Below are 26,853 nucleotides of genomic sequence, written 5' to 3' on the forward strand. Positions count from 1 at the left end.
CCTGCTGTACCCTTTCAAGCACTTCACCCTCCAAACCTCCATCCTTACTCATCACACTACCCAAGTACTTAAACGTACTCACATTTTCCAATTCCTCACCATCCAACCTTGCTGTACATTCACTGACTTCACCTCTCTCAAAGACCATCACTTTACTCTTCCCTACATTCACCTTTAGATTCCGTTTCTTGCACACTCTCCCAAACTCATCCACCAAGCCTTGCAGCTCCCCTTCGTCTTCATCCAACAACACAGTATCATCTGCAAACAACAGTACAGGGAGTTTCCAAACACTATCCTCTCTCACTAGGGCCACTCGAACATCCACTACCCTACCTTGTACCTCTTTTATTACCCCATCCATGAACAGATTAAACAACCATGGAGACATGACACATCCCTGTTTCAACCCAACCTTCAAAGAGAAAAATTCACTTAGTTCACCATCCACACGCACTGCAGCCTTAGCACCATCATACATACTCTTCACAGCAATCAACAACTTTCCATTTACTCCATATATTCTTAATACTTTCCACAATCCTTGTCTATCCACCCTGTCATATGCTTTCTCCAAATCCATGAAAGCCGCATACAACTTCTTTCCCTTCTCTAGAAACTTTTCCACTAAAGATCTAAGAATGAATATCTGATCTACACAACCTCTTCCCTTCCTAAAGCCTCCCTGTTCTTCTCCAACTAATTCCTCTGTTCTTTCTCTAACTCTGTCAATAAGTATCCTACCATACACTTTTCCTATTATACTAAGTGAAATGATTTCATAATACTGTACTGGAGCTATATGTACAATACCAAACTTACCACATTCTCTGCTATGGAAGTTCAGCTCTTTCGAGGATGCACTGGGAACATGGAAGGATGTGGTAGGGTTCTGAAAAGCATGAACTGATAATTAAATAAAGAAATTAACAGTATGGTATTATAAGATACAAACATGGGAGAAAAGAAAGTATGCACTACATCACATACAAATATAGTGACTTTTTTTTAATGCACAGGAAGCACAAATACTTCTTCTTTCTAATACAAAGGAATAACAAAGTAGTCTTTCTAAAAAAAAAAATAAAGAAGAGATCCAAATGAAAGTTCCATTAATTCTGAGATGCTTGGACACATTGCATTTTCAAACTGGTGGTCACAGGCTAAGGGATTTACAGACCAAGGAAAACAGTTTGACAGCTGATCTGCTGCATGCAAAAAAGAACTTCATTATCTCAACCTGTTTTTCCTACCAGAAGATGGGGTGAGGCAGGACCCAGAAAGCAAGGTAAGAGAAAAACATACAAGGGTGAACTAATCAACAGCACAGTGATAAAAAACAAAAAAGGGGGGAGGGGAAGAAATTAAGGACTTCATTATCAGGCACCACCTCTAGATACAAATACAACAACTACAGACAGTCCTTTCTCCATCCTGTAATAAGTCCAGGATGTGTTCCAAAATATCACAACTTTTTCCTTATAAACACTGTAATTGGAGCAAAATTATATCAAATCAGTTTCACAGTCCCATATGGAGCTGAAATAGGCAATTTTTCAGTAATAACATGGACTTAATAGGAAAAAGGACTTGCCAGGAATGGGAAAAATAAAGATGACTCATAATGAGGACTTCTGAACAAATGTAAGTTTTAAACTGAATCTTGAAAAGCTATCCCCCCACCCCACCCTACCCCACCATTGTTGTTGCAGTAAAAAATCAAGTTTGTAGTGATGCCTTATTTCCAAGTTTGCTATATTTCCACTGTCTTCGATTGGATGACATCATATTCTTCATATCCTTACTACCTTCAAAAGATTTTATTCAGCTATGTACAGATTTTACAAACTAGGAGGGGCAAGTTATAGTTAGCCTTCTTCAACTCCTTATCTATAAGAGCTTAATAATATCATCACTGAAGTGGTCAATACCTATAAATTATATGTCATGAATTAATGAGGGGTCATAGGTGAAATTTTACCCTTCCAAAAACTACTGTATATGCTGATTTTTTTTTCTTTTTACTGCTGCTTTATTTCTTATCAGTGCATTCACAGTGTGTTAATTTGATGTGTAAATTAATGCCTTCAGTACCAGGGAAGCTTTTATATTAGACTCTTGCAAATGCTAAGTAATCTCATTAAGCTTAATCCCTTCAGCTCAATGACATATTTTTCATTTTATTCTCGTCACCTCCAGATGGTATTCAGTTTACAACAACCCTCTGGTAGGGATGGGATTATACCATACCAAATTATTCTTCCAGGTTGAAAAGTCTCTCAGGCTGCATGACATGGTCTGACAGCAGCAATAAAATAAAAAGATATATCACCAAAATGAAAGGGATGAAGGAAGTTCCTTACTTAAAAAAAAAAAAAAAAAAAAAAAAAAAAAAAATCAAGTGAGCACTTAATATCTCTCTGATGACACAGCTGGGTATACACTTACAAAACATTTATTAATGTTTATAAAGCATTTATTAGATACACTCTGAGTACCTCCCTAAGTTTTGAGGGAAAAAAGTAAAACCCTGTGCTGTACAAGAAAGGACGGAGTATTGTGGGAGGGGTCGTCACTGAGTAGGGAAAGATTTGTGGCAAAGTCACAAACAAGAGTTAGCCACTATTCCACTGTGCCTATTGCATATCTATGACCCATCTCTTACTTTCTTCCTTAATGCAAAGAAAACAATAAAAGAGAATCTTCTACAAGAAATTTAAGCCTCTCTCATCTTAGGAGTAGGTACTCATCTGCCGGCAGAGGAAATTGAATTGAGAACTTCTGTCCCAAACTGCACAACATTAGTTACTACCATACTTATTAGAGCTTTAACATAGCCTATATTGTTAGTTTTAGCCTACTGTAGCTACTGTTTTGAGAAAGAGAGAGAGAGAGAGAGAGAGAGAGAGAGAGATCAAATACAACAGACCCTCGCTATAACGGATCCCAGTATGGCGAATATCAGATTTGCTGGATGCCACGAAAGCACCTAAGTACAGTGCTTGGCTAGTGTGATGAGTAAGGATGGAAGCTTACAGGATGAAGTGCTTGAAAAGATACAACAGGGAAGATAGGTTGCTGATTCTTTGAAGTGAGCATGGATATATATATATATATAATTATATAGATAGATAGATAGATATAGGTAGACAGATATAGATATACAGTATATGTATATACAGGGTATTTAAAAAATAAGTAACTGCATGATAGTATTGTGACATCAATTCTAACGTATGGAAGTGACGCTAAGACCTTGTTGGAATGACACAAGTCAAGAGTGAGAGCAGCAGAAATTAGTTATTAAAAAGGCGGATAAGGACTTACATGGAGAGAGAGACTGACAAATTAGGAAGTGAACGAGCATTGTGGTGTGGTGGATGTGATACAAAGCGTCAGGAGATAAACACTAAGGTGGTCTAGCCATGTGAACAGGATGGAGTGTAAAAGACTAATGAGAAGAGTTTAAGTAAGTGAGGCAGAGGAGGGGAGTGGTAGGGGAAGACCAAGGATATGGAGGGATCGAGTGAAGAGGTGTATGAGAGGGGGAGGGTGTGAGTTGGAGGGAGGGCAGCATATGGTAGGGGACAGGGTGACATGAAGGTGACGTGTTTGTGGCCACCCCTTATGGGACTAAGGTGTACGGCTATAGATAAACAAACACAGCACATAATACACGAAGGCTGCAGAACAGTCCATCGGCTATACCACACAATGTCTGTTAAACGGGGCGAATCATGTAGCTCTTCTGGACACACTGAGTTCACAGAACAGTTATTTTGTTATAACATACACTGTCCATTACAGGGGACACATCATGTGGCCCTTATGGGCAGCTCCTTGTGCATGGAGTGACTAAGAACACAATTACCAAGGTTGGCTGCATTTTTTCCCAACCACTTGGGCTAGATTGGAGATCTGCGGGCAGGAAGAGGTGACGAGTTTGGCTATTTGGGGGATACAGTACTTCCCATAGGCCTGGGCAGGACCGAAGTCTGTGGACACACTATATCACGTGATCAGCATCAGTCTTGCCGCATCTTTTACTATGTGCAGACAATCGCATATGCATCTCACAGTTTGACTTTGTCAGGTGTTTTCCAATTCTGATTGTTTAAAAAATGGCTTCTAGTAAGGAATTTCCCAGCACCTCCTCTACTGAAAAAGCAGAGAGGAGAATTATTACCACTGCTGAAAACATGGAGGTGCACATGAGAAAGGCACAAGCAGAGCTGACCTCACATGTAAGTACTGGCTTAAGAAGACAACACTTCACGACATCCTGATGGCTAAAGATAAAGCAATGGAGGCAATGAATAAAATAGAAAATGGGAGGAAGGGAAAGGATGTGTTCAGGACCAGGAAGGTGCCCAATGAGAAACTAGATGAAACTGTGTGTACTCGTAAGTGGTACATGCAGGAGTGAGGTGAGGGTGTCCTTGTGAGTGACCTGAACATCCGAGAGACAACACAGACGCCTGCTACACACCTTGGATTCAAAGGTTTCCAAGTGTTGTGATGGATGGCTGTGAAGGTTCAGGAGGCACCATGGCACTGTTAACAAGGCTATAACTGGGGATATGCTCTACATTAAAGCTGATGCTGTGGAGCTGTTAGTCCAGCATCTTCAGAAGCAGATGAGGGAGGAGGGCCTGTGTAAGTTTCAAATCTGCAATGCTGATGAGACTGGGTTCTTCTGGTGTGCTCTTTCTTCAAAACACCCAGACTTCCAAAGATACTGGTAGCACTCCAGGGCATACAACAATGAAGGTGCATCTGTTCATTCTGGCTTGTGCCAAAGCTCATAGCTTTCACTGCCTACAGCCAGTCATAGTAGGGGGAGGCAGTAGCTCAATCGGCAGAGAGGTGGCCTGCAGTCCTACCGGACCCAGGTTCAAATCCCCACTGGGGCAGGGAACAGTTTAAGGATTTGAATTTAATAAAATCAGACTTTACTGATCTACCAGAAGACCCGCCCACGTCGTAAAAATACTCCCGTTAATACCAATACACCAGTCCTGTATGAGACAGCTCTAGCATGTATTCAATATGGACAGTGGGTGTTAGCATCGAAGTGGTGACATACAGAGGTGTATGGTAAGTAGGAGGAGTGCTGGGCCTTGGGAGTAGGCTGTGAAGCCTATGCCCAGAGTTGGACACATTAAAAAAAATAAAAAGTAAGAGCAAGTGACCCAGGTCATTCAAGGACATCATGACTAAGCTTCTTGTGGACTACCATGGGAACAAGTCTGCCTGGTTTGCCCAAAATATCATTAATGACTGGTTCTAACACAGCTCTGACCGTTCTGTGAGGCAGCACCAGTCCTAACGACATGAAAGCAGTGATGCTGTTAGACAACACACTAGCCAACCATTCCTCAGGCAATTTCTGCAGCAAGGACACGTGAACCAAAGCCTTAATCCTGGCAGCCAACACCATAGCCCTTATCCAACCCATAGACCAGGGAGTCATAGCCAGTGCCAAGAGGCACTACAGAAACCTCTGCCTGTAACAGTGTCTCATTGTGACCGAGGATGGGATGGACAATGATGACTATATGGACAGCAGAGGCAGGAAAACCCTTCACAGTTTCAAGAAATACACCTTAAAGGACACCATCTTCAACTGGGCTGAGGTGTGGGAGAAAGTGGCACATGCCACACCCAAAAATGGGTGGTGCTAACTCCTCAGAATTCCCAAAACTCAAGCATTAATGCATGATTTTGAGGATGGCAGAAATGTTGACAGCTGCATGGCATGGGAACCCTGCTGAGGAGGAGCTGCAAGAGTGGCTGGATGAGGATGCTGGTGTGCCTAGGTACTATCACCAGATGGAGGATGAGACTGTGGCAGAACTATAGGAAGACAAGACATCAGTAGAAGAAGAAGAAGCAGAGGAGGAGGAGGAGGAGGAGGAGGCACCTGAACTGCCTGTAGCTGCAGGCACTGATGCTGTGGATACAATCCTGACCATCACAGACAAAGTTGAAGGACCTCTGGCTCAACATTATGAGGTCATGTGGCTCAAAATGCGGGGATTAATGCAGCCACAGCCAAGGTTGATGCAGCCTAAGATCTCCCAGTTTTTTCTACCTTGTGCCCTCTCCTGCTGCAAAGAGACTCCACACAAAGTCAGAGACCTCCACTGTGTCTGTATGATCAACATCTTCAACCAGCCTCCACACAGCCTTAGGATCCTGCAGCCTCCAGGACCCCACCCCCAGCACCTTGAGACTCTCTTTAACAGATGTGATATAAGAGCAACGTTGGGTCTGGTTAGTACTTGGATGGGTGACCGCCAGGGAACACAAGATGCTGTTGGCATAACGTTTTCCCTACGTGTCAAGTGGGGTTGGTGGAGGATTAGTGTCCCTCCCTGTAAAAACAATTAACTCTAAGCCTTTGGCCACCCCGTTTGGGATACATGGCGTCTGGCAATGAATGAATGAATATAAGAGCCACTAGGAGACATCTTTGCTGGCAGTGACAATAAATGACAGTTAACTCACTGTACAGCCTATAAAAGAAGTGGCAGTGTAAGCAATGTAAATCCATTTACAGGGCTCTTGTTTGGTGAGCCACAGCTCGCAAATGCGAGTATTTTTTCCTTTTGGCGAACTAATTTTTCATGTAAGTCGCCTTTTGGCGAGGAGAAAATACATCCACTTCAAAACCAGTAAACTACAAAATAAGTAAATCTCAAAGCACGTTGTGATCGATTATTAAGTCTTCTCTTGTCGCCACTGTGAATGTTTAAAACCTCATTATATCATTCTAATCATCACACTGTGTAAATAAATAAATATATTTTTTGCTCGTAAAATATTTCGGCTCGTAGTCAGATTGGCTACTAAAAATTTATTTGGCTCGTAAATCTGAAACCTTACGAGCCAAATGGCACGCAACCATCGGCAGTTAGCAAGAGTCCTGATTTAGTATACAGGTAGAGTGTACAATACATGTGTTTCCTACCATTTTTACTCCAACCTGGCCTGAAATTGCCCTCCCCCCAATGAGACTTGAACTGTAATAACACTTTAGTAATACAGAACCAGTCATGAAGAAGTGCTATGACTTGAACGTGGAATATGTTGCAAAAGGGTGAAATTATGGGCCAAGTTAGTGTAAAGTTGGTAGAGGTTTCTTTTTATTACTAGAATATGATGTTGTATTTATTCATTTTCAAACATGCTTGAAATCCCACCTCGCGGAAGAGGGGGGAGGGAGATCAGATATAAAGAACTAGGCCCATCAACTTTAACGGACCTAGCTTTCCTCCAGTTAGTCAGCTATAGCGAGGGTCTACTGTATACTCCGACAAAGCATAAGAGTGGAGTTAAGTGGTAAAGTTACTGAACATTAAATTAGCTCACCTGTGGCAGACCCTCACAGGTGAACGGAATATCGGTTGCCTTCATCGCTTGGTTCCCTGAAATAAAGAAAAGACCTATTTCAGTTTACAATATCAGATTCTTTTAGAACCCCTCAGATCAATCACATAAGTTAAGGGCCTTTGACCCTGAATCAGGGGCGTACCTAGAGATTTGGGGGCACTGGGGGCTAGGTTCTTTGCGGGGGCCCCCAGGCGGGGCTAGGTTCTTTGCGGGGGCGACCCCCCTCCTGGAGGGGGGCCCCCGCAAAGAACCTAGCCCCCCTCATTCTCAAAACTTATCTAATATCTCAGCCGGGACTGTTGGGATTATATATATATATATATATATATATATATATATATATATATATATATATATATATATAAATTAGCTTATAAATTTTTATATAAATTTTTAGGACTTTTTGGGGCACCCCTCAATTGGGGGCCCGGGGGGCAGCTCCCCCCCCCCTCCAAGTACGCCACTGCCCTGAATGATGTAATCACTTACATTATACTGGTACAGATAGAGCTCATTCTGTCAAGGATGTGTTCCAAACTACAGTACTGTATCATAATTTCTCCAACTGTACTCTGAAGGAAATTGGCAACTCTACTTTGTGGGTAGCAATGGCAATTGGATAGGCAATTTGTCTGTAATTTACCAAGGACTTTCTGACACACACACACACACACACACACACACACACACACTTTAGTTAGGGATGTAGCGGATAAGAAAAAATGCGTAATAATTTCAGGAGTTAAAGAAAAACGTATGACAATAATATCAGAAAGAGAAAGAGAAGAAATGAGTAAGGTTAAAGGAATAATATTAGTAGTCATGGAGGAAAACAACGAAGCTCAAGAAGAGATTGAAGAGGTGTTTAGGTTAGGAAAGTACGAGGAAGGAGGGGCAAGGCCATTGAAGGTAAAGTTTAAGTCTCAGGCAACAGTAAACGAAATTATCAGTAGAACATGGAAATTACCGGACAAGGAAGGGTTCAAAGATGTTTGGATAAGGAGAGATGCAAATGAGGAAGAACGAGCTAAAATAAAGGAGTCAGTAAAGGAAGCAAATGTAAAAAACGAGCAGAGAACGGAGGAAGAGAAGACAGTGTTTTATTGGAGAGTCATGGATCAGAAATTAAGGAAGTGGTACCGGTGGAGAGGAGAAAAGAGGGTATAAAAAACATCAAAAATAATTGGAAGGTGGCATATACTAATGTTAATGGTTTAATATCGGCAAGGCTAGAAATCAACGATTTCTTGAGGGTACATGAACCTGATATTATGTGTTTTGTAGAGACCAAATTAAGAGAAGATATTGATGTTCATATGGGTGATGGTAAATACAAACTGTGGAGAAGAGACAGAAAAGAAAAAACGGGAGGAGGAGTGAGGATAACAGTGAAGAACAACATGAATGTAAATACCGTGGAAATGGGAGAAGGCAGGGCCGAAGTGATAAATATGAAATTAGAAACTGAAGAGAATAGTAAAAGAGATATGGCAGTAGTGTACGTTCCCCCTAAGACAGGAGCATGGACTGACGATGAATACCGGGAAATGTTGTCAGACATGGCTAATTATTTACAGAAAATGACTGAGAAAAGCAACACCATAATTTTAATGGGTGACTTCAATTGTAATGAGGTGAACTGGGAGGAATGGGACTCAGAAGGCAGCGAAGATTCGTGGGGCACTAAATTATTAAATATAACAATGAACAATGTGATGACGCAATGGGTCAAAGAAGAGACACGGTTCCGAGGTAAGGACACACCAGCAAGACTAGACTTACTGTTTACCAAAGAACCCGTTGTAATAGAATCATTGGAATATCTGTGTCCTATTGGAAAAAGTGATCATCTGGTCACTGAGTTCCGGATGATAACAGAGAACGTGGAGCCAAGAGACGAGCTTTATAGGCAGGGAAGATACAACTTTGGGAAAGCAGACTTTACAGGTTTGAGAAAAATTTTTGAAAATGCAGATTGGGGAAAATTCAGAGAATCAAGAGAGATACAGAAGAAGTGGGATATTTTTCTAGGCTTCTATAATTCAGGTGTGGAAAATATTGTGCCAAGAGTAAGGGAGAAAGAAAACAGGAAAAAGGAGTGTTTTAATAAATGGTGTATGATAGCAAAAAAAAAAAAAAAAAAGGAGAGAGAGAGAGAGATACGGTGTGGAACAATTGGAGAAAGAGAGGTAACAACAGAACAAAGGAGGAATATAAAAGAACTAGAATACACAGGAATACGTAGAGAGGAAGAAAGGAATTTTGAAAAAGGTATAATAGACAAATGCAAGGATGAACCTAAACTGTTTTACAGATTTGTCAATGGCAAACTGAAACAAAAGGAAGGAATCACCAAACTGAAAGTAGAAGGAGAGGTCTATAAAGATGCAGCAATGCAAGTAGAAATAATGAACAAATGTTTCCAATCAGTTTTCACTAATGAAAAGAAGTTTGTGGAAGGGGTGGGAGTGATTAGAAATGTAGTGATAAAAGATATAAAAGTGGAAGTACAGGAAGTGTATAAATTACTGTACTGGAAACTTAAGATGCAAGGAAAGCCCCAGGACCAAATGGAATCTCTAATTGGGTACTGAAGGAATCCAGAAAACAACTGGCGGATAAGATTCACAGTTTAATTGTGTGTTCTCCGGAAGAGGGGAAGTGCCTCAAGAATGGAAGTGGGCAAATGTGGTACCAATATATAAGGGATGAAACAGGGAAGAACCCCTGAATTATAGATCAGTGTCCCTAATCAACATGGTCGCAAAATTGTGCGAAAGAAACTGAAAGCTAGATGGATAAAATATCTGGATGAGATGAATATTTTGGCTGATAGTTTGGATTAAGAAGTGGAAGGTCATGTGTTTCTAACTTGTTGAGTTTTTACTCAAGAGCGATTGACGTGCTACAGGAGAGAGATGGTCGGGTGGATTGTGTGTATTTAGATTTGGAGAAGGCCTTCGACAAGGTACCTCATACGAGACTAATATGGAAACTAGAGCATATAGGAGGACTGAAGGGGAACCTCCTGGAATGGATGAAAGACTTTTTGAGAGACAGACAAATGAGAACAGTAATAAGGGACAGGATGTCTGGATGGAGGAAAGTAACAAGTGGAGTCCCACAGGGCTCAGTGTTGGCGCCAGTAATGTTCCCGATTTATGTAAATGATATGGTAGATGGAGTGAACAGTTATGCGAGTCTGTTTGCTGATGATGCAAAGATCTTGCGGAAGGTACAGGTTGAGGAGGATTGTAAAATGCTGCAGGAGGATCTGGACAGGATACACGGTTGGAGCCGGATGTGGGAAATGAAAATTAATGCAAAGAAATGTAAAATATTGGAAATGGGTAAAAGTACCGAGAGGCCATCATTGAATTATCTGATGGGTAATGAATCGATCACAAAAGCGAGAGAAGAGAAAGATTTGGGAGTGCTGGTCCAGAACAGTTTGTCACCTGAAAAACACATTAACAAGGCTGTTAGAGAGATGTATAAATTCCTAACTAATATAAGAGTAGCCTTTCATTATATGGGTGAGGAGATGATGAAAAAATTGATAGTGGCCATGATTCGCCCCAGGTTAGAATATGCAGCAGTAGTGTGGTCCCCACACAAAAAGTAAGATATAAACAAGATTGAGAGAATACAAAGAACAGCAACCAAAATGGTCCCCAGTCTGGCAGATCTGTTGTACAGAGAGAGACTGGAAAAGCTGGATTTCCCTTCCTTAGAAGAAAGGAGAAAGAAAGGAGAAATGATTGCAGTGTTCAGGACCATGGTGGGAGTAGATAAAATTGACAAAGATGATTTGTTTTTATGGGTGTAAGAGAGTAACAAGAAGACACGGAATGAAACTGAAGAAACCAAGCTGCTTGAAGGATATCAAGAAATATATTTTTCCTTATAGATGTATAGACCTGTGGAACAGCTTGGACAAAGAAATCGTCCAGTCTAAAAACTTAAACGAGTTTAAAGCTAAATTTGACTTACTGAGAAACAGAGACGGGACCTCACAAGCGAAGCTCATTTCCTGTATATCACAATTAGGTAGATACACACACACACAAAAGGGGGCAGGGGGGCAGAGTGAAATAATGAGGCCTTACAGAACAATTTTCAAGATACCAATTAGAAATGAAAAGTAATCTTCATCATCATCATCATAACCCGGACCTCCTGTCCCACCATAGGGCAGGGTGAGGAGTAGCAACGTCCAGACAGCCCAAGTTTGCCCAGTTCAATGGTCCAGGTTTCCATTCACTCATTATTCAAGCCCCGGAATCCTGGCTGTATCTGATACGCCAAAAACATTCACCACATCCTGTAGCTTCACATAAATGTATCCGATAGAGTCAATCCGGACGCTGTCATGATAAAACGGGGTGCCAAATCCCTTATCAAGCACTTCTCACAACATTCATCCAGCCAGCTAGATCTCGTCAGTCCTCTAACCTCACCGACTTCCCAACTTCTCTTCCTCACACACTCATCCATCATATCCCTCCACCTTCTTGGCCTACCTCGCTCAGATACACCTTTTTCACCACTCTATTGTTATCCATTCTCTCCACGTGACCATACCATCTCAGTACACTCTCCTCGATTCTGGTGTCAACAGACTTCCTCACTCTGGATCTTTCACTAATCACATTATTTCGTATCCTATCCACTCTCTGTACTCCACATACATTCCTCAACAGTCTCATCTCCACTGTTCTCACTCTTGACTTCTTATTTTCACACCACACCATAGTCTCACATCCATATGTTAAAGTTGGCACTAACACCCCTTTATGTAAGCCTCGCGCAGCTGCAACACTCAAGCCTCTGTTTCTTATCAAGGCCTTCATAGCATCAGCTACTTTCCTTCCTTGTGTCACTCTACTTTCCACTTCTTTTGCATATTTTCCTCTCTTTTCTATCACTGTATCCAGGTATTTGAACTCTCTCACCAAGTCTGGTCTCTAGTCACTGTAACATCACACTGGGAGTCACTTTCTATATCAATAACCATCACTTTACTCATTTCTACATTTACTTTCAAGGCACACAGACAGCAACAAAACTCTGCACTAGTCTACTAATTTCTTGTCCAGTATATGCAAGTAATACTGCATCATCAGCATACAACAAATTTGAGATATTCCATCCATCACCACTCAATGCCAACGCCATTCCTCTCTCCATTTCCCGTGTTTTTACTTCTCTCATCACCCCATTCATATATATGCTGAACAACCATGGGGACACCACACAACCTTGTCGTACGCCCAAACTGATCGTGAACCATTTACTTAGATGCCCATTTACCCTTACACATGCCTCACTACCATCATAAAACCTCTTGTTGGCACCCAGCAGCTTACCATCTACACCGTACATGTGTAAAAACCTTCCTCAATCCTTCTCTATTTTGTCATATGCTTTATTCAGATCCATAAATGCCATAAACACCTTGCAGTTCTCACAAGCCTTCTCCACAATCTGTCTTACCGCAAATACTTGATCTACACATCCTCTGCCACTCCTAAAGCCAAACTGTTCATCACTTATTAAAACTTCTGACATCTCTCTTAATTTCTCTATAATACTTCTTCCATATACTTTTCCCACCACACTCAATAAAGTTATGCCACGATAATTCTTGCACTCACTTAGCTCACCTTTATTTTTGTACGAGGGTACAATCACAGCCTTCTTCCACTCTGTTGGCACAGTTTCACTTATGCATGGCTTCTTACTTATCTCCAACATGCACTTCATTCCGCTCTCTCCACTACACTTAATCACTTCAGCACACACCTCATCAACTCCACCTGCTTTCCCATTTCTCAGCCGCTTCACAGCGTTCTTCACCTGTGCGAGTGTCACGTTTCCTGGTACTGCATTCCTTCTCTGCACACCCCCAAAACCAATCATGTTTACAGCGGCTCTACTCTCTCTGTTCCCATTCATCAGGCTTTCAAAATATTCTATCCATCTGGCCCTTACTTCACCCCCATGGGTTAATAATCTACCACTTAGGCTACATCCTTCACACTTTCAAATTTCTTTCCGCTGTCACTTCTAAATTTATGCTCCTCTTTCCAGAAAAACAAAAAGGAAACTTGAAAGTCGTATCAGTACAGTGCAAACAAGAAGCGGTGCCAAGACACAGCAAACCCGTCCCCGGCAGTCATTTTAGTGCTGACATAAACACAAGAGGATATCTAGTCAAAGATGTCACATATCAAACTTGAGTAAATCGGGTGAAAATTGACGATTTTATGCCCATATGAGATTCTAGGCCCGAACCACCTGACACTGACCCCTTACTGCTAACTGGGGGGTGACCCCCTGATGTAATGAGGCATGTTATAGGATGCAGGTTTGAAAGATGCACCTTTAGGTTTTGGTTTCATGACGATATGGCGAATTTGAAAGGAGTTACGGCGAAAAAACGATTTTTACCCATCCCCCCCCCCTTTTTTTTTTTTTCGCCCTATAGCCTGGGCCTTGGCCCAATTTGGCCCAAAATTTAATCAGGTGATCAGGTCATAGCCCATCATCCCTGTAATACTGGTAGTTTTCGGGTAAAGTTGTTAACCGACAGACAGAGTCAAACAGAGCGAAAACAATACCCGTCCCCCGGCCCCTCCGGGGGGGGGGGGGGGGGGGGGGCACGGGTAAATAGCTTGTATGGGTTACGGTACCAGGTTCTGATGTCACGTGCCAATTCATACTGTAGTTCAACTGGTTTGGTGGTCGCTGTTAAAAGAAACTGAATATGAAATGAGAGAGAGCAAGAAGAGGGTGTGATGAGCAGAGCAGTGTGGGGAGGAGCTGTAATACGAGTAGTGGTGGGAAGTAGGGCAAAGTGGGATGAACACACCAAGTGAAGACTGGCACTGCTTGAAGTTAGGTGTTGGCGGAAAGAACTTGAAAGATTTAATCTTTTCCCCATGATGACGTCTTTTCATATTAATAACATGACCACCTGATGGGTGAAAACGGTAATTTAATTCAACTGTAGTGTCGTTGTTATGGATATACAGTATCTAACCCCTTCAGTTCAAGTCTTTCCCAATCATCTGGGGGTGGCAAAACTAACCTAGAAAACACGTCCTTAGACTGAAAGGATTAATGGGTGTTGCAGGTAGACTGGTCATAAAAAGAATCTCTCCCCATCTGTCCCTCTTCCTCCTTGCCCCCTCCCCCTCTCTTTCCCTCCTGAATACCGGTACCGTACATACTTTTCCACATCACCGTGCCAAAAATAACCACTACTGAACGAACATTTGGGATTTGCCATATAAATAAAACGAAAACATGCCAGTGATGTGTGTGTGTGTTAAATGGGTCTACGTAGCCATCTGGTCACGTCATACAAATTTAAAAAACTGGGCAGTGTATATGCTTCAGTACCATTTATAACACCAGATAATTCTGCAGTTTATTCTTGCTGCAAACAGACGATTTTATTCACATTAGGAGGCCCTTAACGGAGATGAAGTTAATAAAGGCTATATCTAATCCCTTCACCTCTACAGGTGAAGGGATTAGATATAGCTTCCAATAAAATCGTACGGTTGTAGCATGAATGTAAAAAAAAAAAAATCTGATGGAAAAGGATAATTTTGGTTCTTGACTATTTGAAAATTTCGAACGCTCAGAGGAGAAGAAGGATGAGGATGAGGAAGGGTTTTATTTATGCCTATCGACTGCACGAGGATCACTAAGGGTGCGGCCACACTTATCCCAAATATGTGATCGACAAGAGGAAACGAGGCTCACGGGTCCGTTCACGTTTAGACTTCAATACCGCAGCAGCTGTTACCCGGTGCTTCGTTTTATCATGTCGATCACATGTTTCGAGCAAGTGTGGCCGCACACTATGGCTACCTCAATCTCCTATAATACGACTGTAATGGGGTGTATAAAGGCCCGCGCTGCCTAGAGGCAAAGCGGGGATCCTCTCTTTGGCTCAGTGGTAACGTGAATGATGCGTGAGGACCTGAGTTCAAATTCCGACCAGACCAGTGTGTTTAACTTGTTAAGTTTCAATTCGGTCATCACATTCGTGGCAGCGGTGGGATGTGAGTCGAGGCCTTGAGGGCAATGATATTTGTTGACAGCCTATCCCGGGGGTGAGCTGCCCGGTGTGGTCCGCAGCGCCCCTATTGGTGGCCTCCAATGCGTTACGCTCCCAAGTGTTCGAAACTGACCAAATTAATCACCAGGGGAAGAAAAGAGTGATGTAATGAGGTGTATAAACGTCCGCGTTGCCTAGAGGCAAGCGGAGATTCTCTCTCTGGCTCAGTGGTAACGTGAGCGCGTATGATCCGTGAGGGCCAGAGTTCATATCGGTCAGGCCAGTGTGATTAATTTGTTAAGTTTCAATTCGGCCATTACACGACGCCCTACATTCAGTACTAATGGGTGAACAACGGGGAAGCAAACCAAGTCCACCGATCTGTTAGGCGGAAATGCAACCCAGAGTTCCGAGCCTCATGATACGCTCGGGTGTTTATGTTGTGACAATACTTCTGCTTTGGTACAGTACTTGGTTTTTCCCCCTGACTCTGGTTCCTACCCTTCCCATCTTTTTTTTTTTTTTTTTTTTTTTTTTTTTTTTTTAAAGAACCCCTTCAATCTGAAAGGCTCTTCTCGACGTTCTGTAACAATCGTCTAGCGGTAGTAGGAGTAAGCTATGGTGTCAACGCGGCGACTGAAATAACCCCTTCACTAAGATGACGTCGTTACCACCCGACTGTTTCACTCTAGGCCAGACCTCTCGTGGCGAAGGAGGTTACTTTTAAGCCTTTAGTCAGTCAGGCTCTTTTTTACATGAATAGTATCATCTGAAGGTTGCGAAAATATTATGCTGTACCGTGCAATTACGAAGGTGTCCTCGGGCTAAAGGGATAACAGCAGCAGGAAGTGGGTGGTAGTGGTGGTGATGATGACTACGGTACTGCTTAATTATGCTAATATATGGATTATGTTTGATCTTTCAACTCGATGAAGTCCCTTTCGTGCAATCTCCTATTAGCTTGGGGAGATATTTTCGAACGGGGGGGGGGGGTTATATACAGCCTTGACTGATACCTGTAGTATGAAAGGACGTTTCAAAGCTATAAAACTTTTCATCGGGGTGGCTCCCCAAAAATAAACAGATAAATTAAGAATAATAATTGTGAAGAAAACCTATGCTCAGGAGTCTTAATTTAGTCTTGCTATCCCCAGACATTTTTTATTCAGCATAAGATACACTTTTTGATCTGAAGGGGTTAAAATCAGCCTTTGTCTTCAGTTTTACCCTCTATTACAACGGGGGCTGTCCCAAACTGAATAAAATCGTTTATTAGAAGCAAAAACAAACTACGAAAAAAAGTCACAGTACTGAGCAGGTTGGCTCTACACAGGGCTCTCATTAGCTCTGCCTGTAAAATAATTTTGCATTTACTAGATCGGATCCGGCACTTTGAAAGGGGGGGGGGGGGGAGAAGGGACGTGATTCATTTTAAAAATAAAAATTCTCCTTTGTATTATTTGTTGTAATCACAGAACAATAATACAGGCAAGTGCATATATTTTATGGTAAATAACATTGTTCTTTTAAGTAATCATTGGTCTGCCAAAAATAGGGGACGTACACCCCCCAAGCCGTGCCTGGTTTATACCTTCCGAGAAGTGTTTCAAAATACCCTTACCGAACTCATGTTATTACGGTATATATTTTTGTTCCAGTACCTAGATTTATGAAATATTGGCTGGACTGAGCTGGGTTGGGTTAAGCTGTGTAGGAACTGGCATTGGATTGGATAGTCATGTCTGCAGAATGTCACCTTGAAACTCCACTTCCAGAAAGAATCCATTCCATCACTTTTATTTTTTTTAACACAATGCTTGCTACCGCCAAACAGTTATAATGAGTTTAGCCGAACCCTCTGACTTAGAAAAGACTGGGTTACTAGCTTTAAAATCTCGCTACCCCACTGACTGACATAAATCACCATCAGAGAAAAACCACGAGTGAATTGGTGGTTTTCATTGTGACCCAAGGCTCCTTTGGATGTGATCCTCCATGGGCTGCAGACTGATGTTACTCTTCTCCTGGGGTTCATCATCTTTTTGGGATGGATAGGGAGACTTGCGGGGCGTTTGTATAACCACACTCGAAGCCGACAGGTTACATCGGTGTCACCACTTGAAGCCGTCCCTCTCCAGCACCAGTGAACAGGTTAGCATTACCGTCAACTTGACTTTTCTGCCTGCTAAACGATTTTATTTCATTTAAAAGAGAGCAGTATCTTGTACAGACAGGACTAACTAAAGCTGTCTCTAACATCTCCAGTTAAAAAAAATCTCACTAATAAAATCGCCTGAAGGTGGTGAAGAAAAAATACAACATCGGAGAGAGGGGCTTAATGGACACATGACTTACTTTATTCCTGCCAACCCGGTCACAAATCTCTCGTACTGAAGTGGCCAACAGCACATCAACAGGTAAACTTTGATCCTCCCCCCCCCCATCCCCTCACCGCACTATCTAATCACCTCACTCAGATATAACCAAAAATTTACCCTCTTTCCTCTGACACTCATCTTCTACCCATTATATACGCGCGACTCTGATTTTTTATTAATTGTTTTACGCTTACTGCGCAATAAAATCCTACGCAATGTAAACCACGAGCTACATGTTGAGAATATCGTAATGACTGCTGTGTTATCGGAGGAAATGGCAACAATTTGAGTTACCAGCTGACAGCTGTATACATACATCAGAATTTAACTTAGGCCAATGCTCGTCTTGTAACAACGGTTTGCTTAAGCGGGAAAAGTAAGGCATTAATTAGGAAGACACTGGCACTTTCCTTGACTTTCCTGCAAAACAGATTTTAGCTACGATGCGGATGATCCTAAGTTGGCTAGCGAATTCATGACTCACGAAGTCATCTACTAACTACAAGAATCGTGATAGCAAAATTATGTGCTTCATAGAACTTTGCTTGCATATTCACATTTCGCACACATTCATGAGCATATTACACTTGGCCCGTATTATGCTTTATTACTGTTTCATGATATCAATACTTTCCTCTGAATAAGATATTTCTGTTCAGTCATCGGCAACTAGAACATTATTTTGATTCGTAACTTTTTTTTTTACAAACTTGCTCACAAATTAATTCACCCACCAACGGTCACGCCAATCCCACCATACGTATCAATACTCACCAATAGCTTATCTACACACGAAAGAATAAGACGAAACTGGGCAAACATCGGCCAACACAACACACCTCACCACCACAGCGACTGCAACATAACTCCACACCAGCTCCGAGCCTGTGACGTAAACGCTTAAGGTCAGGATGCCACATACTGCCCGCGCTCCATAAATTAAAGCTAATATATTATTTTTGCAAAGTTTTCTGGGGTTGTTTGTCTATAAAATAATATGCAGGGGCGTGTCACGAATTCTGAGGGTACTTTCCTGACCTAACACAACCCACGTCAGGGTACAATCAATTTTAGTCTGTTTTTCCTCTACCAGATTCTTGCCATGTGGACTAATTAGGAATGCACACTCATCTAATGACGAATAAAAGATAGATATCCACCAGCGCTCATTACAACACAAGTCCTCATAGCAGTAATTTGACTTGATGAGAAGCTTGAAAGACAAACTTAACACACGGCACCAAACTTAAGCTATGGAAATAAAATATAAACAAGTGTCCTACAGTTCGCCTCATAAACAGACGTTTGCAACACCATTTCCTGGAATCATACAATAACACACACACACACACACACACACACACACACACATTATTTTTATTTCTACGTACAAGAGAGAGAGAGAGAGAGAGAGAGAGAGAGAGAGAGAGAGAGAGAGAGAGAGAGAGAATTTTTTATTTCCATGTACAGGACTGAGGTTAGAGAGAGAGAGAGAGAGAGAGAGAGAGAGAGAGAGAGAGAGAATTTTACTCTGCATTTCTATGTACAGAACTGAGTCAGGTTTGTATGTCCCCGTCTTCTGGTACTATTTCATTATTCCTTTTTTTTTTTTTTTTTTTATCGTTAAGCACACATCACCTGATTGTGTGTGTGTGTGTGTGTGTGTGTGTGTGTGTGTGTGTGTTTGGAGTCTGCATCTTATGTGACTAACAAATGTGTGTGTGTGTGTGTGTGTGTGTGTGAGGGGGACTGAGTGGATAAAAGGGTCTGTAGAGCCACACATGAGTAAATTTAGCGCGTGCGTTCGTGTGTACTTACGCATATTTGTCAGTGGAGAGAGAGAAGAGAGAGAGAGAGCGGGGGGGGGGGACTTCAGATGAGATTCAGTGTAAGGTCCTTAACACCGCACCGAAGGAGTCGTTACACCGGTTTGCCTGGCCAAGCAGACCCATCAACCGCAAACATGGTACCGCCCATGCAAGACCATCTCTTGCAGTGAACCGATGTTCCCCTGCGGCAGACTACTTCGCCACAGCAAGGCGCGGGAAGAGTGTGGGTTTGTTTCCTGGCTGGACGCCACATTTGCGTCTCCACCCAGTTAACATGGACACATTAAGCCCCACATAACCATGTTATGTGGTTGTAGGTTTACCACCTAGCGCTGTAAACGGCTTCCTGGACTACAGGAAACTATTAGGCTTATCAGTCAGGGTAGGGCCACCTTAAGTGGAAGGTGATAGGAATGACAGGGGAAATAAGAGGAGAGGAAGACACACAGAAAAAGAATGATGAATGTGAATGAAGAAATAACCCTACACCAAGTAAGCATGTGATGGTCGCCATCGGCTATCACCATCCGAAGAAGTAATTGAGGTCTACATGTTTGTTATCCTTACAGTTCAAAAACTCTCCTCAGCTGAATAGAATCATCTGGGTATAGCAAGAATGAACTATAAAAATATATTAAAAACAACAATAAGATTGTAAGCAACTGTCCCCTGGGGACTGTCCCTCAGGTTCCTTACATCGTCGGTGTTATGTCTGCGTCTAAGTGCGACATGTGTTGTGCTGTGCTCCGTTATGTGTGTTGTGTGAACATATTCTCCAAGGAGGGCCCATGTCATCTGTGATTTCGCCCATCCCCAAACTAAGCTGGTACCTGAGGCGGGCTGGGTGATGTCTTGATCTAAGCCCAGCTAGGTATGTTTGATGGGCTCTATTTAAGGATTCCTTGATGGGTGGATGGCAGGAGGGGTGCGCTCAAAAGGTGTACCCTGAGCTGAGTAAATGCAACTGGTGGCAGCAAGAATAAAATAAAAATGACTTGCTGGGATCGAAGGGGTTAATGCACGAATACCCGTTTGTATATATAATGAAAACGAAGGTACTGGTATCTGAGATGTAAACAGTGTGAAAGAAAGTGAAGAAACATGACAAGGAAAAATGAATAAACAAGACCAAATGAAATGTATGAGATCAAATGAGTGACAAGGAATATGAATGAAAATATGTATACGAATGACAGTGAATGAAGGTGAATATGAGTGACATAGTCCATAAAAGAGTATACGAGTGAGTGTATTAAAGCAAGTACATGAATGGCAAAATACCTGTACATGAAAATGAGTACACGAGTGACACAGTGAATGAAAATTACCTGGACAGTCGACGAAAATGATCACACCAGCTTACCCTCCTTTTCTTTTATTCATGGAAGAAGGAACCAAGGGATATAGCAGCCCACAAGATTGTTCCCTCTAAGAAAAAAAAAAAAAAGACAGCTAAATTTAAGATCCGTTGATTTTCGAGGCGCCTGGACACACTGCGCTTGAATGACTGGAGATCATAATTATGCAGTAGGAAATGCTAACAGAGGAAGACAGTTCCAGAGTTGACTTGTTGCACAGATGAAAGACTGGGAGTAACGATTAACTCTTGCATTAGAGAGCTGGACTGAAAAGCGATGAAAGTTTGCTGCCAGACGGGTGCTTCGCGGCCACCGTAGTGATGTAGGGATGCCAGCAGACAGTTCAGAGAAACAGTGATCATTGAAGTAGTGATACAAATGAAATAAAGATGAAACAGTGCGGCTAAGAGATAGAGGGTGAAGGTACCAAGTAAAAGGAGATGAGTTTATGAGACGGAAAGCCTTGTGAAGAGCTGTATGTGGGGAGCCTCCCCATACATGAAAGTTGTAATCGACACAGGGTCGTGGCGGTTTTGCCTCCTTTGCAGTCGCAAGAGCACAAGTGACCAAAACAACTTCTCAGAGGACATTAATCTAGTCTCTCTCACACATGCACACGTACGCATGCACGGACACACATGCGCAGGCCGCAACTCTACGCATGTTACCACCTAAATTTCACCAATGATGCAGTCACAAGAGCACAAAAGGAGCCAAAACATCCCCTCTGCTGACATCAACCTAAACCAAACTCGGAATGTCAGGCTGGGAGTTCAGTTTCGCTAAAATCTTTTGTCAGGGTTTGGAATTTTGTTACATCAATCCATTCATCCATCAATACATGCATACATACATACAGAACATCAATAACTGATACAAGCATGATAAATGTTACCTACCCTCCAAAGGATACACAAGGTAGACCAGCTGCACTTGAACCTCCCCCTCTCCCCCCGCCCCAATACCCTCCCCTGCATCCACCACCACCACTTCCTCCTCCTCCTCCTTTGGGGGGCCTGTGGGTGGAGGTGGGGCTGGGATGGGGCATGGAGGGGCGGGGGGCGGGGCATGGGGGAGATGGGAGACGCGGCTACGTTTGGGGGCGGTTGATCCATCTGGCTCTCGGTTCGCGCCTCTTTTTCTCGCGCGAGATCGGAAAATTGACTCCCTTAGCGCCGTCAAGACATCGCAGTGGGGTTTGGCGGGGCTTGACGGGGGCTGCTGGGGGGGATGAGGTGGGACGGGAGGGGGAGGGGGAGGGGGTTGAGGAGGGTTGCCGAGATAATCATTCTGGATGGACATGTTGACTCCCGGCGCCACGACTTGAACAACAAACCTCCCATTTCCGTCCACAGTTGTTTCTAGATCTTGCTGGGGGGTGGAAAGTAGGGGATGGGGGTCTGTAAGGGGAGTCTGGGGGGCTGAGAGGGGGGCAAGGGGGGCGACAGGAGCCAGTGGAGTGTACTGAAGTGGCTCTGTAAGCACCTCAACCTCCCCAGATAACTCGGGAATGCAAACCTCCTCTACAACTCTTCCGTATGGCGGCGAGTCGTTATTTTCGGGAATATGAAGGATCGGGGGCGTATTCAGGGCCGGTGGGTGGGCAGAGGTGAGGGCATGGTAGGTTGGGGCGTTGTGGATTGGGGGTGGGGGGGACCTGGAGGGGGGTGGGGGGGCAGGATCATCAAACATCTGCAAGGCTTGTTGAGAAGTGATCACCAAGTTGGATTCATCGAGGGAGAAGAAGGACATATCGGCTAGGTTCTCCGTCTCGGCACTGTCTCCCACGTTGCTTTCGGTCTGATGGTAGTTTTCGTTTTTATTCGGGCTGCGGTGCTGGTGGTAACTCTCGGCTTCTGGCTTTTCATGGTAGCTCGACTCGGTATGCAAGTTCTCAGTCATATTTGAGCCATGGTAGTTCCTGTTGGTTTCGTTTTTTTCATGGCAGTTTTCTGTATGGAATTTCTCGACCGTATTTAGGTCATGGTAGTTTCTGCTGTTCTCGCTTTCCCCATGGCAGCTCTCTATATGGAAGTTCTCAGACGCATCTGTTCCATGGTAGTTCCTGATGGTCTGGTTCTCGGCATGGTAGTTCTCGTTATGGTAGCTCTCACCCTCACTCTCCTTTCGGTATCCCTCGCCACCATGGTAGACCTTGATCTCACTGTCATGGCAGCCTTCAGAGTGATAGCTCTCAACCTTACTAGTGTCATCATGGTAGTTATCCACAAAGTAGGTCCCGGCTGGGTAGGTCTCAATACTGAAATTACAAGTATCATGGTAGCTCTCAGGATGGTATTTTTCGTCATGGTAGACTCCTGGGCCTTCCTCTCCATGATACTCAACGTCACCCACACCATGAGGCAGGTCAGGGGATGGCAGCAATCTAGTTACCTCTTCTACATTAACAGCGGCTACGGCAGCGCTCAAAATCTGTTCCAACTGCATTTTTAATCACAGTCACAAAATCACCCGGTTTTAAGCGGTGCGTGAATCGTATACTTCTCCGCCTTCCACGTTTTCTTTCTTCTCTACTTCTCTTCCTCTTCTTTTTCTTCGTTCTTTTCTTCTCTTCTTATTCTTTTTCTTCGTTCTTCTCTTCCTCTTCTTTTCTTCTCTTTTTCCTCTACTTGTCTTCTTTTTCTTCTACTTCTCTTCTTCTTCTTCCAGCTTTGACTCTGTCTGGTTTTAGTCTTTTGTCACCCTCTCTCTTCCAAAGTTTCTGATTCCTTTAATTTCCGGAGGTGTGTGCGATGTATGGTGAACTTCGGGGGACAAATGGATCGTAGGACTCTAAGTCAAGTTTACCGTGATTATATTTATGGTAACCGAATTTGCAGATTCAAAATTTCTTCCAGCATTTTAAATCTGGTCACAAATTTAAGGGCCCTTTGGTATATGGTAAATTTTCGAAAGTGTAATGGATGGATGGTAGCAGCGTTTTTTTTTTTTTTTTCTATTATTATTCGGAATGTCGTCCTTAAATCGGTTCTGAAGAAGCTTCTGACGTCACGATGAAGGATGAAGTACTTGAGAAATATTGCTTGATGTGGGGTGATGATGTGGGGTGACATTTACCAAAATCTGTCGATATTTTTATTCAGCAGTGCGTGTTTCTATCTAGTTATTCATTTCTTATTTTTATGGAGAGAGATGGGAGACGGACTTCTAATAATACGGCAATCAATGGTACAATAGTATTTTGGGACTTCCTGATTTTTTAACTCTTGTCTTAAGCTATTCCTCATTATCCTGAAGTTTGCTTTACGTGGTTCCTTCTTTCCATGACCTGAGTGGCACTGGGAGTCTTGCAATGAGGGGTCAAAGCGGTATTCTTGAAGTGACGCGCATTCAAGTTATTTCCAGCGGGATGGCAAATTGATACACGTACGCCGTTCTGTACTTCTATATATAAACTGACGCCCCGTGGTTTACTTCCTTGCTGCCTTCTCTCGCGGACTTCCTCACACCCGCGCGACCTGGGTTAGTCTGCCCTCCAAAATCCTCCGCCACCCGCCTCACTCGAATCCACCTCAGGGCATTCGCGTAACACTTGTCAGAGTTGCCAAGTCCATCTTCACTAGCACTGCTAACATTGCTCTCGAGAAGCATCACAGTGAAGATAATAATAATAAAAAAAGTGCAAATCAACAGAGTGCTTTATCCTACGTAACACTACAAGATTTGTCACAATCCTTTTCACAATTGCTGTACATCTAAGCTTGTTCTTAAAATGTGTTGACTGCCTTTAGTCACACAAATCCAGACAATCCCTTTAAAAAAATCTTGTAGAATATTGCCAGTTACCATATCAAAATTCAAAAATATTGCTATCATTGTTGTAAAAATCGCCAATGTCATAACTACATAAAAAACATCCAAATTAACACCAGAAACTCTAAAACCTCTAAAAGTGCTCACAATTCTATTTTAAAAAAAAAATGAATATTGTTACCTAGCGCCGAAACACTGAAAAGCACCGCTAAATGGAAACATCTAGATGAAGCAGAAACAACGCTAAGTACGCACCCACGAATTCATTCACAATTTTTTTTCAACCTTTGCTTTATATCCCCAACCTTCATCGCACACTTAATACAGCTAGTTAGAATTTATGGTGATATTTGACGCATTCATAGGATATACATTAATAGGAAGAGGGGTAAAAGAAGGTGGGATGCAGGAGGAGGATGGTGGAGGCGTGTGGCATGGGGAGTGAAGGGAAGGGCTGTGATTGGCTGGGAGTGCGGGTGCCAACGTTGTCCCAGCCAGTCTCGTCTTACAGGTGTGATCCCAGCCACTTGTGATTTGACGTCATCACATGCAAGGAACAAAGAAATGCAGATAATGCCAAATGATTTATGAGAACAACGGGTAACAAGAGATGATTACTTTATGGGACCTACACTACACACAGCACTTGATATATAAAATAGGAATGTTAGTGACCTTTGAAATATATATTAGCAGAACAGGTCGGAGATAAATAAACACATTTAACAAAATTAATTACGATGACTAAATGACAAATGTTTGGCACTAAATCGAGAATTTCCAAATTTGGGAGTAAAATCGTCTGACTTGACTAAATTCAAATGGATGTCTTTAAATAAATCATTGTCATTAAATAATTAAAATATATCTAGGGATGGAAAATTATCGTGGCAAAAAACAGAACGTGAAAACTAATCATATCCCTGAAAATCAAACTTAGTTACGATGGAAGAACAATCGTCACAAAATGCAGTCTTGCCATGTCTCAAAAACAATCATAGTTACGAGAGAAAAAAAAGGTGCGTAGAATGATCCTGTGCCCCTGGTTCTTCCTAAAATTTCTTACTTACGAAAAGAAAATCATCGTAAAAGAGAGAGAGAGAGAGAGAGAGAGAGAGAGAGAGAGAGAGAATCCTGAGTTAAGGAAGGAATAATTAACCCTGTCGTAACCAAGAATCATATTGCAGGAAATACAAAGACGAGTACTGAACCTTACTATGTCTTATATCCTTCCTCTACAAACAAATCTTACGAAAAAATGTATATACTGTATGTCGTAACTAAGATTTATTTTTATTAGGATGGAGAAAGACCGAATGCAGAATGTTGCTGTCTGACTCCTGCAACAAATACTCTTACGATAAAAAATTATTGTAAGGTAAAAAATGGTCGTACGGAAAAAATTGATCGTTAGGTAAAAAGAATTGATCGTAAGGGTAAAAACTGATCGCAATGTTCTTTACGTCGGGTGACCTCACGCTGAACGTAAAATTCTGACAATATTCAGGTTACTTTCAGACGATATTATTTGGTTTTGAAGTGAGTCCTCAGATTTACGGGGACTGATACTGCCTTCATTAAACCACTGACTACTTGGGGGCTTTCCTGAACCTAATAAAATCATCTGGTGGATGCAAGAACTTATTGGTAAAGGCGGCATCGTAACGGAAGGATAAAAGGATATTTTTAAATCCATAATTCTGAAAGGCTCTGTCTACCCTTTTATTATATTTTATTTATTTATATTTATGTATTCATTCATTCAGTCAGTCAGTTAGGTGGTTAATCTTACAGAAGATGTACAAAGGATGGAAAACAAATTAAATACAGAAACAAAATTCCGATTCAGCAGAGAGTTGGCCCAGATTCGAATCCCGGCTGGGGCAGGGAACAGTTAAGGATTTGAATTTCATTAAAGCAGACTTTACCGATCTACCAGATGACCCGTCAACATGTAAAAATACCCCCGCTAATACCAATATGCCAGTCCTGTATGAGACAGCCCTAGCATGTACTCAATATAGACGGTGGGTGTTAGCGCCGAA

At 42.4% G+C, this 26,853-nt stretch overlaps 1 protein-coding gene across 1 annotated transcript in view; it reads right to left on the reverse strand.

Annotated features, from left to right (window-relative positions):
- Window positions 1-26,853, reverse strand: part of LOC145399928 (uncharacterized) — a 120,780-nt gene that overhangs the window by 12,014 nt on the left and 81,913 nt on the right. Inside the window, exons 3-4 of the mRNA XM_080272470.1 lie at window positions 7,375-7,430; window positions 823-892 (exon numbers count right to left, since the gene is read on the reverse strand). Coding sequence (XP_080128596.1) covers window positions 823-892; window positions 7,375-7,430 — 126 coding nt within the window. The remainder of the gene's footprint in view (window positions 1-822; window positions 893-7,374; window positions 7,431-26,853) is intronic.

Source organism: Coenobita brevimanus, chromosome 1 (assembly GCF_032717465.1).
Source record: "Coenobita brevimanus isolate Jiangsu-jjx chromosome 1, ASM3271746v2, whole genome shotgun sequence".
Taxonomy (NCBI): Eukaryota; Metazoa; Arthropoda; class Malacostraca; order Decapoda; family Coenobitidae; genus Coenobita; species Coenobita brevimanus.